Source organism: Cinclus cinclus, chromosome 4 (assembly GCF_963662255.1).
Source record: "Cinclus cinclus chromosome 4, bCinCin1.1, whole genome shotgun sequence".
NCBI lineage: Eukaryota > Metazoa > Chordata > Aves > Passeriformes > Cinclidae > Cinclus > Cinclus cinclus.
This window is the reverse complement of record NC_085049.1, coordinates 52,369,606-52,385,319: the sequence shown is the minus strand read 5'-3', so window position 1 is coordinate 52,385,319 and position 15,714 is coordinate 52,369,606. Positions and strand designations below refer to the sequence as shown.

Below are 15,714 nucleotides of genomic sequence, written 5' to 3'. Positions count from 1 at the left end.
TTAATTTTATCCACATTACCTCAGTGGGCTTTATGGGTAATAAAACTATACCTGATGTGTAAAAGTTAGAGCATAACATGCGAGGTCTCAGCTCCATCAAGAACTGAAAAGGAGTAATAGCATGCAATTCCAAATAAATTCTGATGTCCCTTCTGTGCCCTCACGATAAATATTGTTTGAAGGAAATTTTGGGGGTAAGAAAACCCAGCCTCTTATATGTGGTGTCTTTTAATTTCCTAACTAAAATAAGCAGGGAATAAAAATCTTTACAATGTTTTCTGAAGTTTCTCTGACTTGATTAATGGCAGATAGCAAGAGTTCCTAGTTGAATGATAAACTCCAAGGTTTTTCTTTCCAGGTCACTCATCTCTTCCTCAGCAGAACCAAACTGGCGATATGCAAGAAAAGTTAAAAGTGCTAGAAGAGAGAACTATGGAGGCGGAGAAATCAGCAGAACTGGCAGAAGCACATGCTAGAGAAAAAGACAAAGAGCTTGTTGAGACATTGAAAAGAATGAGAGACTATGAACTGGTAAACAGTTTGTCACAGTGCAGAGGGTATTAATCATATTTTTAGGAGAGTGTTTTGCCTTCCCTTGTTTATTTAATTGTTCTAATTTAAAATTAAATAAATTGCTTTGATGCCCTTCCCCTTCCTTCTTGCCTTCCCTGTTGTACAGTAATTGAGTGCTCACAAGATGACTCTTCAAAGGATCATGTAGTTGGAGACTCACTTTTGAAATATGCAGCCTCTTCTGTAGCCAAGGAGAGATTTATAGGATCTGCCTTTTATTCAGTAGCTTTTTTCACTAAGCATAGTGCAGAGGAGTGGTAGAGGTTAAAAAGCATTTTTTCTTGTGTGTGTAATGATGAAAGAAAGATTTGTGATCTATTTAGCAAGTCTTCTGTTGGTTGTTTTATTCTTACTTCCCGTGGGGTTTTTACAGGGAATATATGGTTTGGAAGAAGCTGTTGCTGAAATCAAAGATTTAAGAAAGCAAGTCAAAATACGAGAACATGAGATTGAGTCATTAATTAAGGAAGTCAATAAACTTGAACTTAAAATAAATGACTTTCTTGATGAAAATGAAGAACTCAGAGAGCGCTTAGGTATGTTAGATCCAGTACATGTTCAATTATTTGTTGTAAAAATTGAAATGGGATTCTATAATGGAATTTTTTTATTATACCAAATCACTGGAAATAATTTATTATATTCTGCTAATATTTCCAAGTAGTTTGAATTAGTTTGGACAAACTGCATGAATGAACTTGGCTTACAGGTTCCTTTGACTGAAGAAAGGAGAATTGGTTCTCTACTCTCTTTTGGTTTTGATTCCTCTTCGGCCACACACTGCCTAATAAACATCATAATGTGGTATTTGGAAGCCACAGCATCCTGAAGTTGTAATGCTAGATGAAACCCACAGAAAAAAACTTCAGATAGGCTTCTTTTTACATAGAAGAATTTAAATGTCAATAAAGTTATATTTAGGTACCACTTTATTGCATTTTGGGTTTTGAGTAGCTGAGATAAAATTAAGCTTTCTTCTGCTCTTAATACATGGAGTGCAGGATGTGTATTTATGTTATATAGATAGTTATATATTTTTATAGATGAAATACATTCAACTATCAACAAATTATTTTTTAACTCTGCTTCTGTAATTATGTTCTTACATAAACTAACTGCATTAATTAACATAAATGTTCAGCCTTAATGAATAACTGGGATATACTTTGTTTTAGGTCTTGAGCCAAAGGCAATGATTGATTTAAATGAATTCAGAAACAGCAAAGCACTGAAGCAGCAGCAATTTAGAGCTGAAAACCAGATTCTTTTGCAAGAGGTAGGTGATAAATCCTATTTTTGTGTAAGAGTTGCATAATGAAAGTGCATTTAAACAAAATGGAATGCTGATTTATGAATACTAACATGCAGATTGAAAGACTAGAAGAGGAAAGAATTGAACTGAAAAAACACATTCGTAAGTTGGCTCAGGAGAAAGGAAGAAGAGTTGCAACAACAGGTAGGATGTTTTTAATATAAACTGTCCTTTCAAAACCATTCTGTTTATACTTAGGCATAAGCATTCTGTTTATAATACGTGTAACTATATTTACTCATCTGTTTGAATTAAAAGGCTAAATACATTGCATTGTATCTGTAGGAAGAGGCAAGTGGTTTTGGATTTCCTGATACTATAGCCCCGTATTTTTTGAGTTGTGATGACTTGTAATGCATCATTGAGCCTTCTGTCATTGCTTTGCAATAGGTGTAGGATGATCTCCCCAAAATTTCCAGTAAATCTACTTCATTCATGTGTTTCAAAATTTTTAAAATTTCAATTCCATGCCACTCAGGGTACGATAATGACCAGATAGAAAGGCAGAAAACTGGAACTCAGATATAATAAATGGAGTGTATTCTTTTGATTTGAGATCAGTTAAAATTTCCTAATAATTTATTACTTGTACATCTGCTTGCACTTAGGATTGGATGCTGATAATATGCAGATGACTGATAGCTTTACTGAAGAGAAGGGAAAGAATATGAGGAAGCTGGATTTCTTGAGCAGACATGACATAGCTGAAATGGAAGCAAAGGTGGGTTCGTAAGTTTATGAACAAGCAAGTTTATGAACATTTCTTGTATTTCTCTTTCAGAAATTAAAGCCACATATTTTGTAAATATTTTTAAAAATACATATCTAGGGGCTTTTATTAACTGCTTTTAAAAATCCCAGAATGAATAATTTATGATATTTTTAGAAGACTAGTGAATATTCTGTATTTTTTGTATATACATCCTAGCAGCTCATGTAACGTGGAATGGAGAAACACGTAGATAGAATAGCACCAACTGAAATTCTGAAGACAGAGAACAATATAGTTGAAAACAGAAAGGCAGTGGGAAATCTACTAAGAACTTCTGGCATATGTGAGCATTCAGATCACTTGAAAAAAACAGAAATACTTTTTCATTTCATATAGGTTTTAAGCCTATATGGTGGGCCCATGTAACTACTCCAGTGAATCCACTTCCAGTCCTATTTAGGCAAGAAATCAGTATGTAGATGGGGAAATTTTCATGAATGCATGTTTCAAGTTTCAAGAAGTCTGGGACTAAAATGTTAAACTGCTAAAATTAGATTCTGCATATTTTTTTGTCTAGGAGAGACTTTATTTTGTTTTTCATTCTTTAGAATGAATATCTTGCAACTGAATTACGTGAGAGAGAGAGGGATTTGGAGAAGAACAGGACTGTAATGGCCAAGTTTCAATCTAAATGTAAGTTGCAACCTCTTTTAAAACTAGGGGGTATTATCAGGTATCTGTAGATAGTTTGCTTATTTAGTTGTTCTGTTTCTGTAATTTTGATCATAAATATCTGATTTGTAAAAAAACCTTGTGTTTGTATTAGTGTATATCTTTGTATATATGTGTAAATATACACATATAGTGTTACCAAACCAGTGATAATACATGAAGCATACAGTTTATTCACACTAAGTGCATTAAAATTTTCTCTCTCATCTTTTTCCTTCTTGATTCAGACCTAGTAAAGGCTTTATATATATATGTTAGCTGAAGTACACAGCTTGAAAACTCAGAAATAAAAATAGTTCTAATTTCTCTGGACAAGAGGCTTATTTTTTTTCCCCCAGAGATGGTGAATTCTTTTTGAATTTTCAAAATAGACTTGGTGAAACAATTCAAGTTTTTGCAGTTCACTCCTGGGTGTTCTGGATGATTAGCCATATGGTTTGAATGCAGAGAATGTCCTGACAGGTTTGTTGTGGTTTTTATAGTTTTCAGATTTCTTGTTTTGTGCTGGAAATTGGAATTTCATTGAGAAACTACAGGTGGTAGGAGTCTCGAGCGTCCTTGACAGCCACATAATTTAGATGCTCCTTTTTTCTCATTCTGCAGAAGGAATTCAGGCAATTCCAAGATACCTCTTTGTTACATCCAGACCTTTCCAACATAGCCATGTTTCTGAACTGGTGAAAGTCAGGCTACTAAAGAAATTTAAAGTGAAGTAAACATTGAAGACTGGAAGGTTCAATGAAGTCAATTGTGTTCCCACTAAGCATTTAATTAATTTTTTCTTGATATTTCATCAGTAAGATACACCTCCCAGATATTCCTAGCAGCTCTTGATTTTAATTTCATAATTGGTTATGCCTATGTGTGTATAATATGAACATTCTTTTAATTTATCAAATCAACAAGCATCATGATGAAATGTCCTAGGAAACCTTAAATCGTTTTCTCAGTGCTTTTTAACAGATTTACAACTTTTATTACAGTGAAAGAGTTATCAGAAGAGAATAAACATCTTGAACAAGGAATGAAAGAAATATTGCAAGCCATCAAGGAAATGCAGAAGGATTCTAGTATGAAGGGAGGAGAAACAGCCTTAATAATCCCTAGTCTGGATCGCTTAGTTCATGTAAGCTTGCTTTCTGAATTATTATTTACCTTTATAGGATTTACAGGGTTAAAATGTCATGCTTTTTGCTAATTTCCTGTAGTCTAAACTTGAGAGTTCCAGTTTACTCTGAAAAAATTAAAACTTTTCTATACTTTTTCTTTGTTTTGTTAAAAAAATCCTGTTTACTGCATCAGGCAATGGAGTCTAAGAATTCAGATGGTATATTTGATGCTAGTGTGCACTTAAAAGCCCAGGTTGACCAGCTTACAGGACGAAATGAGGAATTGAGACAGGAGCTAAAAGAGACTCACAAGGAGGCAACAAGTTTGTCTAATCAGCTGGCAAGTGCCAATGAGAAGGTATATAATTTATTTTCTACTTTCTTATTTTCTCTCTTTTTTTAATTTTATTTTAAGAAGTGGCTGTTCTGATGATCTAGAGCAATCTATGCAATCTATAAGATAGTGAATTTAGCTTGTGTGAACAGTGTCATTGTACAAATCTTACTGAAATTTATGTAGTGGTCCTACTAATTTGTCCTTTTTAACTTCAGATCTTATTCTTCTTAATATTACTTTGTCCTTGTGATATTCCATCCTGTTAAACACCAAGCATGCCTGTCATCTGGGGAGAGCTGTGTCCAAAAAAGCTCACAAATCTATTTCTAAAACAATGTCAGGAGTCTTATATTCTTATTTATAAATATGTAACAGAAATAAAGTGCTTGAAATGATGAGTAGTTCTGTAAAGTCCTATATCTTGTTTCAAGTTGTACAATTTATTCTGTGGAATAGTTCTTCCAGGGAAGGAATGAGGAATGAAATACTGTCTTACAAGAAGCCAAGTTTAAATTTGCCTGTTATGACAGCTTTGGTGATGCAAAAAGTTTTGCCAGAAACTAATCTTCTAAAATAGTCTCTTTACATACTGTTAGAGAACCAGAGATCTTTTAAATTAAATGAAAAGGCAAAGATCTGTTTAGAAAAAACTGTCAAATAACCACTGCAATAATTCTTTCCCAAACTTAATCTTACTAAAGGAGTAGGAATGTACTGTGTTTAAGCAATTGGGTGTAAAACCGTGATGGTATGTGCATTTGCCCTGATTTCTGGGGTAATTTGATAAATTAAATTATGTATTTATTGATTTATGAAATCACAGCATTTTTAAAAGGCTGTTTTAAGGAGTAATAGAATGTTTTAGAATATAAGTGAAAATTAATTATGTTGCTAGTAACAACTGATGTAGCAATATATTTTTCATGATCTTTTTAAAATCTAATAGCAAGAGGTACTTCTTTTTGATAGTTTCGTGTTCTGTCTTTAGATTGAACAAATGAAAAATGAAATTTGCTTACTACATCAGTCAGAAGGTGCCAATATTGTCTTCCAAACAGTGAATCTCCCAGAAGGAATGGCTCCTTCAAGTGTTAATACAATTAATTCTCTGAATGAATATTTAATACATCTTACACAGGTAACTCATATATTCCTTGATATAAAGAGTATTTGTAACATGTATCTAATTCCTCTAAAGTCCAGTAATGTGCCATATATGGATACGAGAGATCGCTCCGAAATTATACTGGTGTTCTAACAGCTACTGAACTCTTTGGGATAGTCTGTAATTTAAAGTAAGTATTTTATTGTGCTGTAAGCCTGAAAGGTAATAGCTAACTAAATTTTGGACAGCAATTCAGATTTTTTTTGTTCTAAATCTGAATTTTGATCTAAATATTTGCACACTCTTCCTTCTAATTCCACAGTTGCACTCTTTCTATGAGAAATTCTCTCTTACTGCTGTCTGGATTCCACACCTGAGTCTGCATGTGCAAATCCTACTTGAACAGTTTTTCCCTATAGAGCCAAGGTCTCTATTAATTTACTATATGAATTTTCATTCCATTATTTGTCAAAAATGCATCAACAATTGTAAATAAAGGCATAAATACATTGAAAAAGATTCCAGTGATTCCCATGGGAAGCATAGCAAACAGGCATGTAGTAATGAAGAACTATTTCAGAGTTGGAGTAAACAAAAAGTTATCTTTTTATTATTATTATTAATTTATATTTTTCTGTCTTTGATATTTTTTTTTAATTTATTTCATTGGAGAATATTTTTTCAACTCTGCTTATGAAGTAGAAGAGTATTTGAGACCGAGAAGAAAATGCCACTTGCCAGTCAGACATTCAGTTAGTATTCTTTGTGGGCTAGCTACAGGTCATAGTGTTTTGAACTTCAAGGGCTGTAACCTGCAGTGCAGTTGTGCTCTATTTCACACCAATTAATGTGAATGCTGAAGCTCATTGGATTTTTTTCATCTGTTGCTTCTAAAGCTTCATATTCGTTGTTCACACAGTTCATGGCAAAAGCATCTATCATGAAAACACAAAGGACTGCCATTTTGATTAAATTGCCAGTTTTGTGTTTAAAACCTACATTAATAATTTCTGTATTTTCATTTGGAAAATAATAATTAGGAACTGGAAAACAAAGAAAAGTTACTTAAACAGTTAGAAGATGCAGTAGAGGACTACAAGCGAAAATTTGCAGTAATTCGTCATCAACAAGGCTTGCTGTATAAAGAATATCAAAGGTATTGCTCTCTTTTCTGGATTATGAAAGTTCAATTATCTAAGTATTTAACAGTCTTGAAGCAAGATTTGCTGCTGTGTTGAAGTAGTTCTTTGGTGTTCATAAGTGCCACCATTCCACCTGCTGCCATGTTTGGATATGGACTCCATGCATTTTTTTTTAGTCCTGTAAAGATTCAGAAAACTCCTACAAAACCATCTTCTGCTGGACTCTTCTCATGTTGCACATTTTATCATGAGGATTTCATTCTGCTTTCTGCATCTGATATTTTGTGTTTTACAAGAACCTGGTATGATGGGCGCTTTAACCTCATTTTCTTTTTCTTTCAAGTATGGGTTCTAATAGATTTTTGGGAGTGGAGAGGAAGAGAGGGAAAAAAGCAAACTGCTGTCCAAATACAGTCAGAGATTTCTGAAAACTTCAGGTTGCTGGGGTTTTGTGGTTGATTTTTCTTTTGGTCTCCTAGTTCTTTTATATGCTTCAGTGAATGTAAACACTATAAAATTATTCTTATGGTAAAAAAAAATTAGAAAGTGTTTTAATCTTTTGGGGGCATAGGGATGAATATGATGATTTGGATTTTTCAAGTAACAAACTATGAGTTGGATACTGTCTGGATTAGAATGAACAGTCACCTGGATGGCTTTTGGAATAAGGGTTAACATTTCAGAAACTTCTGTTTATTCTTTGAATCAATTAAGGTTTCCAAACAATGTTGTCTCTTTTTTAGGCATTAAAGAGACAGCTTTTTATTGAAGGCTATAATATACTGCCTCATTTACTACTAGGTGAGATATCTCCAATGGCAGGGATAAAATGATGATTCAAGGCTTCTCTAAATCTGGTACAGATGGAAGTTACAGGAGGAGATTCTTTGACATGGCATCCTATTAAAAGTCACTTTCAAAGAATTTTCTTTAATTCTCCTCCGTTTTACTCCATTATATAAGAAACTTAGATACCTCTTTGATAGAAAATACCACTTCTAAAATACCCTTGATGAACCATTTTTTAAACAAGCCTAAACTATGCCATATAGTATATAGGAACTTCGTTATTAGACACACATGAAAGATCATAGTTTTTTCTTTTCCCAAATAAATAAATACAAATGGATAGAGGAGAATAGTTTGGGCCAAAGTGAAGCTGAATAAGATGAATCTTTTTATGTTTTGGGTGTGGTTTTCACTGAAATAACAAAACAAGGGTAGTAAGTTATGTCCTTTACCATCTGAAATAAAAATAAATAGAAGGCAAGATTTGCAGGCAAAAAAGTAGAAAAGTAAGGCGCATATATATATATGCATTATAATATACATTTGAAGAACAAATAAGACACTGAAGGAGTATTTTCATCATTTATGGCTCTTTGTTGTTGGCTAAACAAAGGATATTGTTTTTCAGTAATCCCATCTACAATTTATCATGTGCTTTTCAAACTATATTACTGCTAAAAGTAACTACCTTGGTTTGCAATATTTCAGAATTGCTGTTAAAGTTACAGTTTTAAAAATAATCAGGTTTTTCATTATAATAAATTAATTAAATTAATTACTGTTTTAGTCAAAAGGAAAGCTGGCAAAAAGAATCTGAAAATACTAAAGAGGAAATAAAAAAACTAGAAGAGCAAAAAGAACAAGATGCTATGAAAATAAAGGCATATTCTGTAAGTAATTTTGTTACTTTCATTTTTCTGAAAGCTTTTAAGACATAGAACAGAGGTTTTAACGCACTACTCTAGTTTGTTCAATAGGGAAAATGTGCACACACACCTCTTGTGCATGCCCCAGGGTGCTGTGCACACGTGGGGGTGCTCCAGTGTTGTGTGTGCTCATTTGCCTTCCTGCAGTCTGCTAATCCATGCACTGGGGAGAAACCACCCCAGGAGGTCACATCACACACCTGAGGTGTGGGTCCCTAATAGCTGCACTTAGTACCTCCAGACCATTATCTGGGGTGCTGAGGTGTGGTGTCCAGCAGGGAAGAATCATTCACAGAAGATGCAGGGACAGTGGAGAAGTATCTGAAGCTGAACTAGTTTATGACTTCTGCATTATAACCCTTTCTGCCCCTGCTGTTAGAAGTTTTTGTGCTTTTTTTATGCCAGTTTTCAAGGTGACAACATCTTTATTTGAAGTTTCTGGTTTTATGGTTGCTATTCGGTTTGGTTAATGGTGGTCTTTCTCTTTAAGATGATCAGTTTTGAACAGGTGCCTTCTGAGGCAGTCTTGGGTATTTTGTTCACACACATATTTACACTCACACTGCTCTCTGAGCAGCAGTTGTTACCCAAGCTGTTTGGCTGGGATGAGGAGCACGCAAACAAGCCCTTGGAAAACACATTCGTTTACACCAAGAGTTAAGGTTATTACTTTCAGTTGCACCTTATTATATATAACTATTAATGAATAACTGTATATGAGTAAGTGTTTCAGAAACAAAAGGAAACAGAATTTATCTTCCTATTTTGGTTTACTTCCACCAAGTCTGAATTCAACATTACAATATGAAAACTGTTGGTGGTATTCAGAAGTTCCTGGAATTGATGCAGGTGTCTAAGCACAGACATAGTGCAGTTTTAAATGGCTATGGTTGTCTTTGGGCTCCAAACTTTGCAAAATTTAACCGAAAGCACGTCAGCCACATACATTCTTTTAGAGAAACAGACACAGGGTATTGAATATTCAATATTATTCAATACCACAGGGCATTGAAAGTAACTGTATGTTTAGACAGCTGAGTTCTAACAGCTCCTATTTCTACTACCTGTCTCCTAGACAAGCTGGTGTGTGTGACAGCAAAGCTAAAGCTCATGTGACTTCTGTGACCTGAAGTGCCGTAGTTTGCTCTCCCCAGCACTGCCCCTCCTGGGATTTACACATGCATGCAAACACCTGTGTGCACACAAACACATAAATGTTACTATAGAGGGGATCCTGTGGTTACTTGACAAGTACAGGTTTGGTCTTCAAAGCAGGATGTTATTAGGGTTTGTTTGGAACCACAGGACTTCTGTTTTGTTTAGAAAGTTGTTACAGTGCATTTTTTAATTTTGTATAAATAAGAAACTGATGACAGTGAATGCAGAGAACCATTCTTGTTCTAAATTTTGAAAGTGTCAGCATTAATTAAAAACCCAGTTAGTCAAGTGTACTTAGCTTCTGGTTTTGAAGATTCATCTTTTTTGTAGAATATTGCATGTTTAAGCATATGTTGAGTCTGTGTATATATTTTATTAGCAAAAATAAATTATTTCAGACATATTAATAGAATTTTTTCCAGCTAGATTAAAAAATATACAAGAAATCTTGTGTATGTAGTTATGCTTTACCATATTTCTGTACAAGGGTCTTGTTAAAAAATGTTTTTACAGAATTTACTCGATGCACTTCAGATGGATCCCGATGAAACAAAGAAACTACTTGCAGAAAATAATAGAAAAATAACTGTTTTACGAGTTAATGAAAAATCACTAACAAGGCAGTGCACCACTTTACTTGAAATGGAACAGCACCTCAGAAAAGAAAATGAGAAACTAAAGGGTGAAATAGCACATATGGAGACTGCAGTTACAGGGAAGATTGGAAACTTGCAACGATTCAAGGTATAGTTTGTAGCAGCAATAGCACACCTTTTTCTTTTTACAGTTTGGAAGGAACTACCCTTTGTTTCTAAATGGAGTTATTACTAGTTTCTTGAATACATTTCCTAAAAGCTTGTTAATTGCTGTTATAAATCTTATCGAAATACTCTTCTTATTTATATAAGTACTGTGACCTGGACAAACTCAAGAAGTGGGTCCATGGGAATCTCATGTGGTTTAACAAGAACAAGTGCAAGGTGCTGCACCTGGATCAAGGCAACCCCTGGTACCAATCCAGGCTGGGGGATGAACAGATGGAGAACAGCCCTGCTGAGAAGGACTTGGGGGTGCAGGTGGATGAGGGGCTGGACATGACCCAGCCATGGGCACTCACAGCCCAGAAAACCAAACGTGCCCTGGGCTGCATCCAAAGCAGTGTGACTGGTATGAGGAAAGGCTGAGAGAAATGGGATTATTCAGACTGGAAACGAGGAAGCCTCTGAGTGAGGTAAATCTCACCTTCCAGTATCTGAAGGGAGCCTACAAGAAATATATAGAAAGACTTTTGACGAGGGTGTATGGTGACACGACAAGGGGGACTGGCTTCAAACCCAAAGAGAGTAGATTTAGATTAGATATTAGGAATAAATTCTTAGCTGTGAGGGTGGTGAGGCAGTGGCACAGGTTGCCTGGAGCAGTTTTGGATGCCCCATCCCCAGAAGCATTCAAGGCCAGGCTGGTTGGGGCTCTGAACAACCTGGTCCAGTAGAGGGTGTCCCCCGCCATGGCAGGCTGGTTTGGAACTAGATGGTCTTCAAGGTGCCCTTCCAACCCAAACCATCCTATGGTTCTATGATCATTGTATGAAACCAAATCTTACCTTTTGGTCTTGCAGGTTACTGGGGCCTGTATTAATTTAGTAAGATATTTTTTGACCGTGCCTTGAGAGGCAGCTATTGATAAAATTACCTAGAGAGTTGAAATATCAGAGTTTTGTCAACGTTTATTGTGGGTGTTTTTTAAAGATGAACAGTAATTTAGAGAAATAAACTAACATCTAAAGCACTATATTAAGTATTACTCTTTTTGTGGAGTAATTTTTCTATTTAAATTTCTAGCTGACCTTAGTAACTTATTGTGTTGATTATTTTCACAGGAAATGGCTTGCTTTAAGATTGCAGCTCTGCAAAAAGTGCTGGATGGTAGTGTGCCATTGTCTGAGCTAGAGGTAGCCAATAAGCAGTACAATGCATTAACTGCTAAATACAGAGAGATGTTACAAAAAGATAATTTACTTGTGCAACGGACAACAAACATGGAACACATGGAGGTAATGTTTATGTTATATTTTAACCCTAAGGGGAAAAAAATGGGCAGAAAAGCATTTTGGTTTGGTTCTTTGGGTTTTTTTTGTTTGTTTGCTCTTTAAGCTTTGGATATGTTCTCTCAGAAACTGTTTTTAGTTCTTTTATTACTAGAACAAGGCTGGCAGAAGGAATATTTGCTATCATCTTCAGTTTTGGAAGTCATAAGGAAAGTAGTATGAATGGAAACACTTTCAAAGCTTTCTCTGAAAGTATTGTGCTCTTACTAATTCCTAGCTTTCACAGGAATGAAATGTTTGGTTCTAAAAAGAGTAAAGCATTGGAATTTTACTTCCATAAAAGAAGCCTTTATAATGTGCTTGCAAAATATTGTAGGCAATGTAAATATTTAACTACTCCTGTGAACTTTTATTCAGAAGTAGAGGGGAGTTTCTTCTCAAGACGCTTTTCATGGGTGATAAAGAGTGAAGGACTCCTATGTCTATATAATGGAATTTTACATGTATGAAAATTTGCATTGCCTATTTCAGCAACTTCATAGAGCTGGAGAATAATTTATCAACTAAAAACATGTCCAGAAAACTAAAAATTGAAAATTAATATGAAGCATTCAATTCATTTTATTGGTTAATGTGGAAATTTATTTTTCTATTTGGAGGAGTGAAGGAGCATTTACAAAAGTAACATTTGGCATCATACTGGATACTTAAAAGAACTAAAAGAAATGTGTGATCTGTCTCAAATAGGCATTTATATGCAAGGTGAAGTTTTCTTTGTGGGATGAAGTAATCCTCCAGAAGTACTTCTTTCCCACTGTTAATGAAGTGCTTAGTATGATAAAGATTTTCTCATCTAATTCTAGATGCTGTAGGCATCACAGTCGCTGGTAATAAATATTCACAGTATTACTAGCTGTGACAGTAATATACAGAGGACAAAGGCTAACATTTTTGCACTTACAAAACATATGCACTTTACAGACATCTACTCTTCTGTTGCCATATATGTCAGTTATGGGTTGCACATACGTAAAGTCTGTTAATCTGAAAGATGTCATAGATACTAGACATGAATTCTGCTACAATTAAGTAGTTTGCTGTTACGTTGCAACTTTTTTGTCATATAGCGTGAGAATGAATCCTTGAAAGCACAGATAAATTCATTGAATAAGGAACTGGAGATCACGAAAGAAAAACTTCACACGGTAGAACAAGCTTGGGAGCAGATGACTGAACTGGGCAAGTATGAAAGTTATATTGCAACATTAAACCACCAAATCGTATATCCTGTGCAAAAGTAATACTTTAAATATTTTAAAATTGATGTGGCTTAAAATAACAAATATAAATTTAAAAAATCATAACTGCATTATGTCTTTCAGTAACGATCTCCATTTTTGTGCTGATTTTTTTTGTTTGTACATTTCATTTGACTAAAACCAGGTTTGGTATTTTTCTCTGGAAACTCTTCCTCCTTGACTTTCTTGGGTTACTGGGTCAGGGGTTTAAAAGCCTTTAACACAACATGACCTGAAATTTTTTTCTTAATATGTTTTAACTTGATTGTCAGTCATAGTGTTTCAGAAGCTGTTAAGAAAGTAATGTCTTTATGCTGGTTTCATGCCTTGTAACAAAGTATTCTTTCTTAATAGCTGGGGTTTCTTTATTTAGATTTCATTCCAGTTGTTCAGGAAGAACTCATTTACCCTGTTTCTTTTACGGATTTTAAATTAAATTTCCTGAAGGTTTGCCAGTTGTATTAAGCATAAGGTGAAAGGCTGCATTGAAAATAGTTATCTGTCTCAATAAACACGGTAGCAGATACATGCATCCATAATTGATAGTAGTATTTTATTCAAATTACATACTTTTCAAACATGTAGTAAAGGCAAGATAACCATGCCTCCAATTAAAAAAAAAAAAGTAGCACAGATGTTATGATAAAGTTTACTTTACACAGATAAAGCAAAACTCATGTTTGGTTTCATGGTGGAAATAATTTTTATAGTTGAATCTGTTTGTGTATTTCTTAATTTAAGTACTTTTTCTTGTAGGGGGTGACAATGCCATGGACAAAGCCACAAAAGCAATAACCAACAGTGAAATTTTGTCCATTTCTAAGAAAATCACAATGTTGGAAATGAAGGAACTAAACGAAAGACAGAGAGCAGAACATTCACAACGAATGTATGAACATTTAAGGTGCACTGTAAAGCAAATAGAAGAACGTAATTTTGAACTGGAAACAAAATTTGCTGAGGTAAATCTTCTGAGATTTAACAACCTAATTTTTACACATCTTAAAAGCATATTTTTGAGCTTTTCAAAAATTTCTTATATCAATAATATCAATTTGTGTCAGTAAATAAGTGTATAAATAAGCTTATGATACAAAAAATAGTTTTGCAGGCTTTAAGAGCTGCAGTTTTGCATATGCAAGACATTGGTAAATATAAAACTAATTAATTTGTCAGTAGTTTATTTTAAAAGTTAGTTAATAATAAAACATGATGAGTATCTTGACAGATAGTTTCCTAGTTTTGCTAGCAGACGGCAAGAAAAAGGTATGTTCTGACCATGTTATTTCTTTTGTCTTATCCATATGATCTTTTCCTTGTGATTTTTTTCCTTATAATTTACCAATTATTGATAAAAAGGTTAGAACTTTACATCCCTTGTACAAATGATAGTGTTGTGATTCTGTTACAGACTGGCTGTGTCCTATGCCACCCATTGTCTGTAATAAAGAACTAGAAGTCATGTAACATCAAAGCTGATGAACCTTATTAGTATTCCTGTCCTTTCAGTCTTCTATTTTTTTGTCCACACTATTTGTAGGTTAATTTTTCAAAGAAACTTAATTTTTTTTAGTAGCAGGAGACTTTATTATAGTTTCTACAATAAATTTATTTATAGGAATTCACAGATTTGCACGAGGGCAGAAAGAGAATAATTGGTAGGAATGCTGAGAGATTGTATTAATTTCCACTTCTTGTCCTTTGGTAGAGTGTAGTCCAACTATTTTAGATTTCTGCTGTGTGACTTCCTGTTTCTCTGTTTTAGTAGTTTGTTCCATAGTTTTGATTTGATTTAATCTGGGACATGGAGTAACTGAAAGTGTATAAAGCTTCTCAGCAGCAGCATTGCTAAAGACTTTTCTGATGGGATGGTTCTTTTATTTCTATAAGAAATGCTTTAGGTAATGCACCCTTCTGTCGTGTTTTTCATATTATTTTTTGTATATATTATTTGTCTTGTGATACTTTTAGATCTGATGGTGTTCCTTCATTCTGAGTTGATGAGCTCCTAATGCCATTTTTTTTCTTACTGGTACTTCTGTATCCCTTTTTTTGCCCCATTTCTGTAATTCCAGGACATAGATTTTCTGTTTCTTATACTCCTGTTGTCAGTACCTCCTAACCTGGTATAATTGCTTTTTTTGTTTGAGAAAGAGATAACAAGATTGTGCGGATGTAATTCATGAAAGTTGTGATACCAGTTTAAGAACTGGTAACTAGAAGTCTACTATATATCCTTTTAAGTCATAAATCAACTTCAGCATTCTACTTTGAGTTTTCCAGTTACGTGAAGATACCCTGGACTTCTTTTTGTTTGTTTAGGAAATCAGTTATTTTATTAAGAAGAAGTGGTATGAGAATAATGGGCCACAACTGTATATACTAACTAAATCCTGGTATTTATCTGTGTTAGGATTATGAAAGATTAAGATTATCTAATTTAATGATTTTTGGTTCGAATTGAAATATTGGTT

At 34.2% G+C, this 15,714-nt stretch overlaps 1 protein-coding gene across 11 annotated transcripts in view; it reads left to right on the top strand.

The window, feature by feature from the left end:
- CEP290 (centrosomal protein 290) overlaps nucleotides 1-15,714 on the top strand; it is a 57,498-nt gene that overhangs the window by 8,609 nt on the left and 33,175 nt on the right. For 10 of the 11 annotated variants that reach the window (XR_009933160.1, XM_062492060.1, XM_062492056.1 and 7 more), the window contains 15 exons: nucleotides 359-531; nucleotides 947-1,109; nucleotides 1,749-1,849; nucleotides 1,942-2,029; nucleotides 2,494-2,606; nucleotides 3,206-3,290; nucleotides 4,313-4,455; nucleotides 4,632-4,796; nucleotides 5,764-5,913; nucleotides 6,921-7,036; nucleotides 8,599-8,701; nucleotides 10,409-10,639; nucleotides 11,775-11,948; nucleotides 13,070-13,181; nucleotides 13,997-14,202. Coding sequence is in view for 10 of the 11 variants with exons in the window: in XM_062492060.1 (XP_062348044.1) it covers nucleotides 359-531; nucleotides 947-1,109; nucleotides 1,749-1,849; nucleotides 1,942-2,029; nucleotides 2,494-2,606; nucleotides 3,206-3,290; nucleotides 4,313-4,455; nucleotides 4,632-4,796; nucleotides 5,764-5,913; nucleotides 6,921-7,036; nucleotides 8,599-8,701; nucleotides 10,409-10,639; nucleotides 11,775-11,948; nucleotides 13,070-13,181; nucleotides 13,997-14,202 (2,123 nt within the window). In the remaining variant the exon portion in view is untranslated. Of the gene's footprint in view, nucleotides 1-358; nucleotides 532-946; nucleotides 1,110-1,748; nucleotides 1,850-1,941; nucleotides 2,030-2,493; nucleotides 2,607-3,205; nucleotides 3,291-4,312; nucleotides 4,456-4,631; nucleotides 4,797-5,763; nucleotides 5,914-6,920; nucleotides 7,037-8,598; nucleotides 8,702-10,408; nucleotides 10,640-11,774; nucleotides 11,949-13,069; nucleotides 13,182-13,996; nucleotides 14,203-15,714 lie in introns of those variants that run through there. The other variant, XM_062492066.1, reaches the window with a different exon arrangement.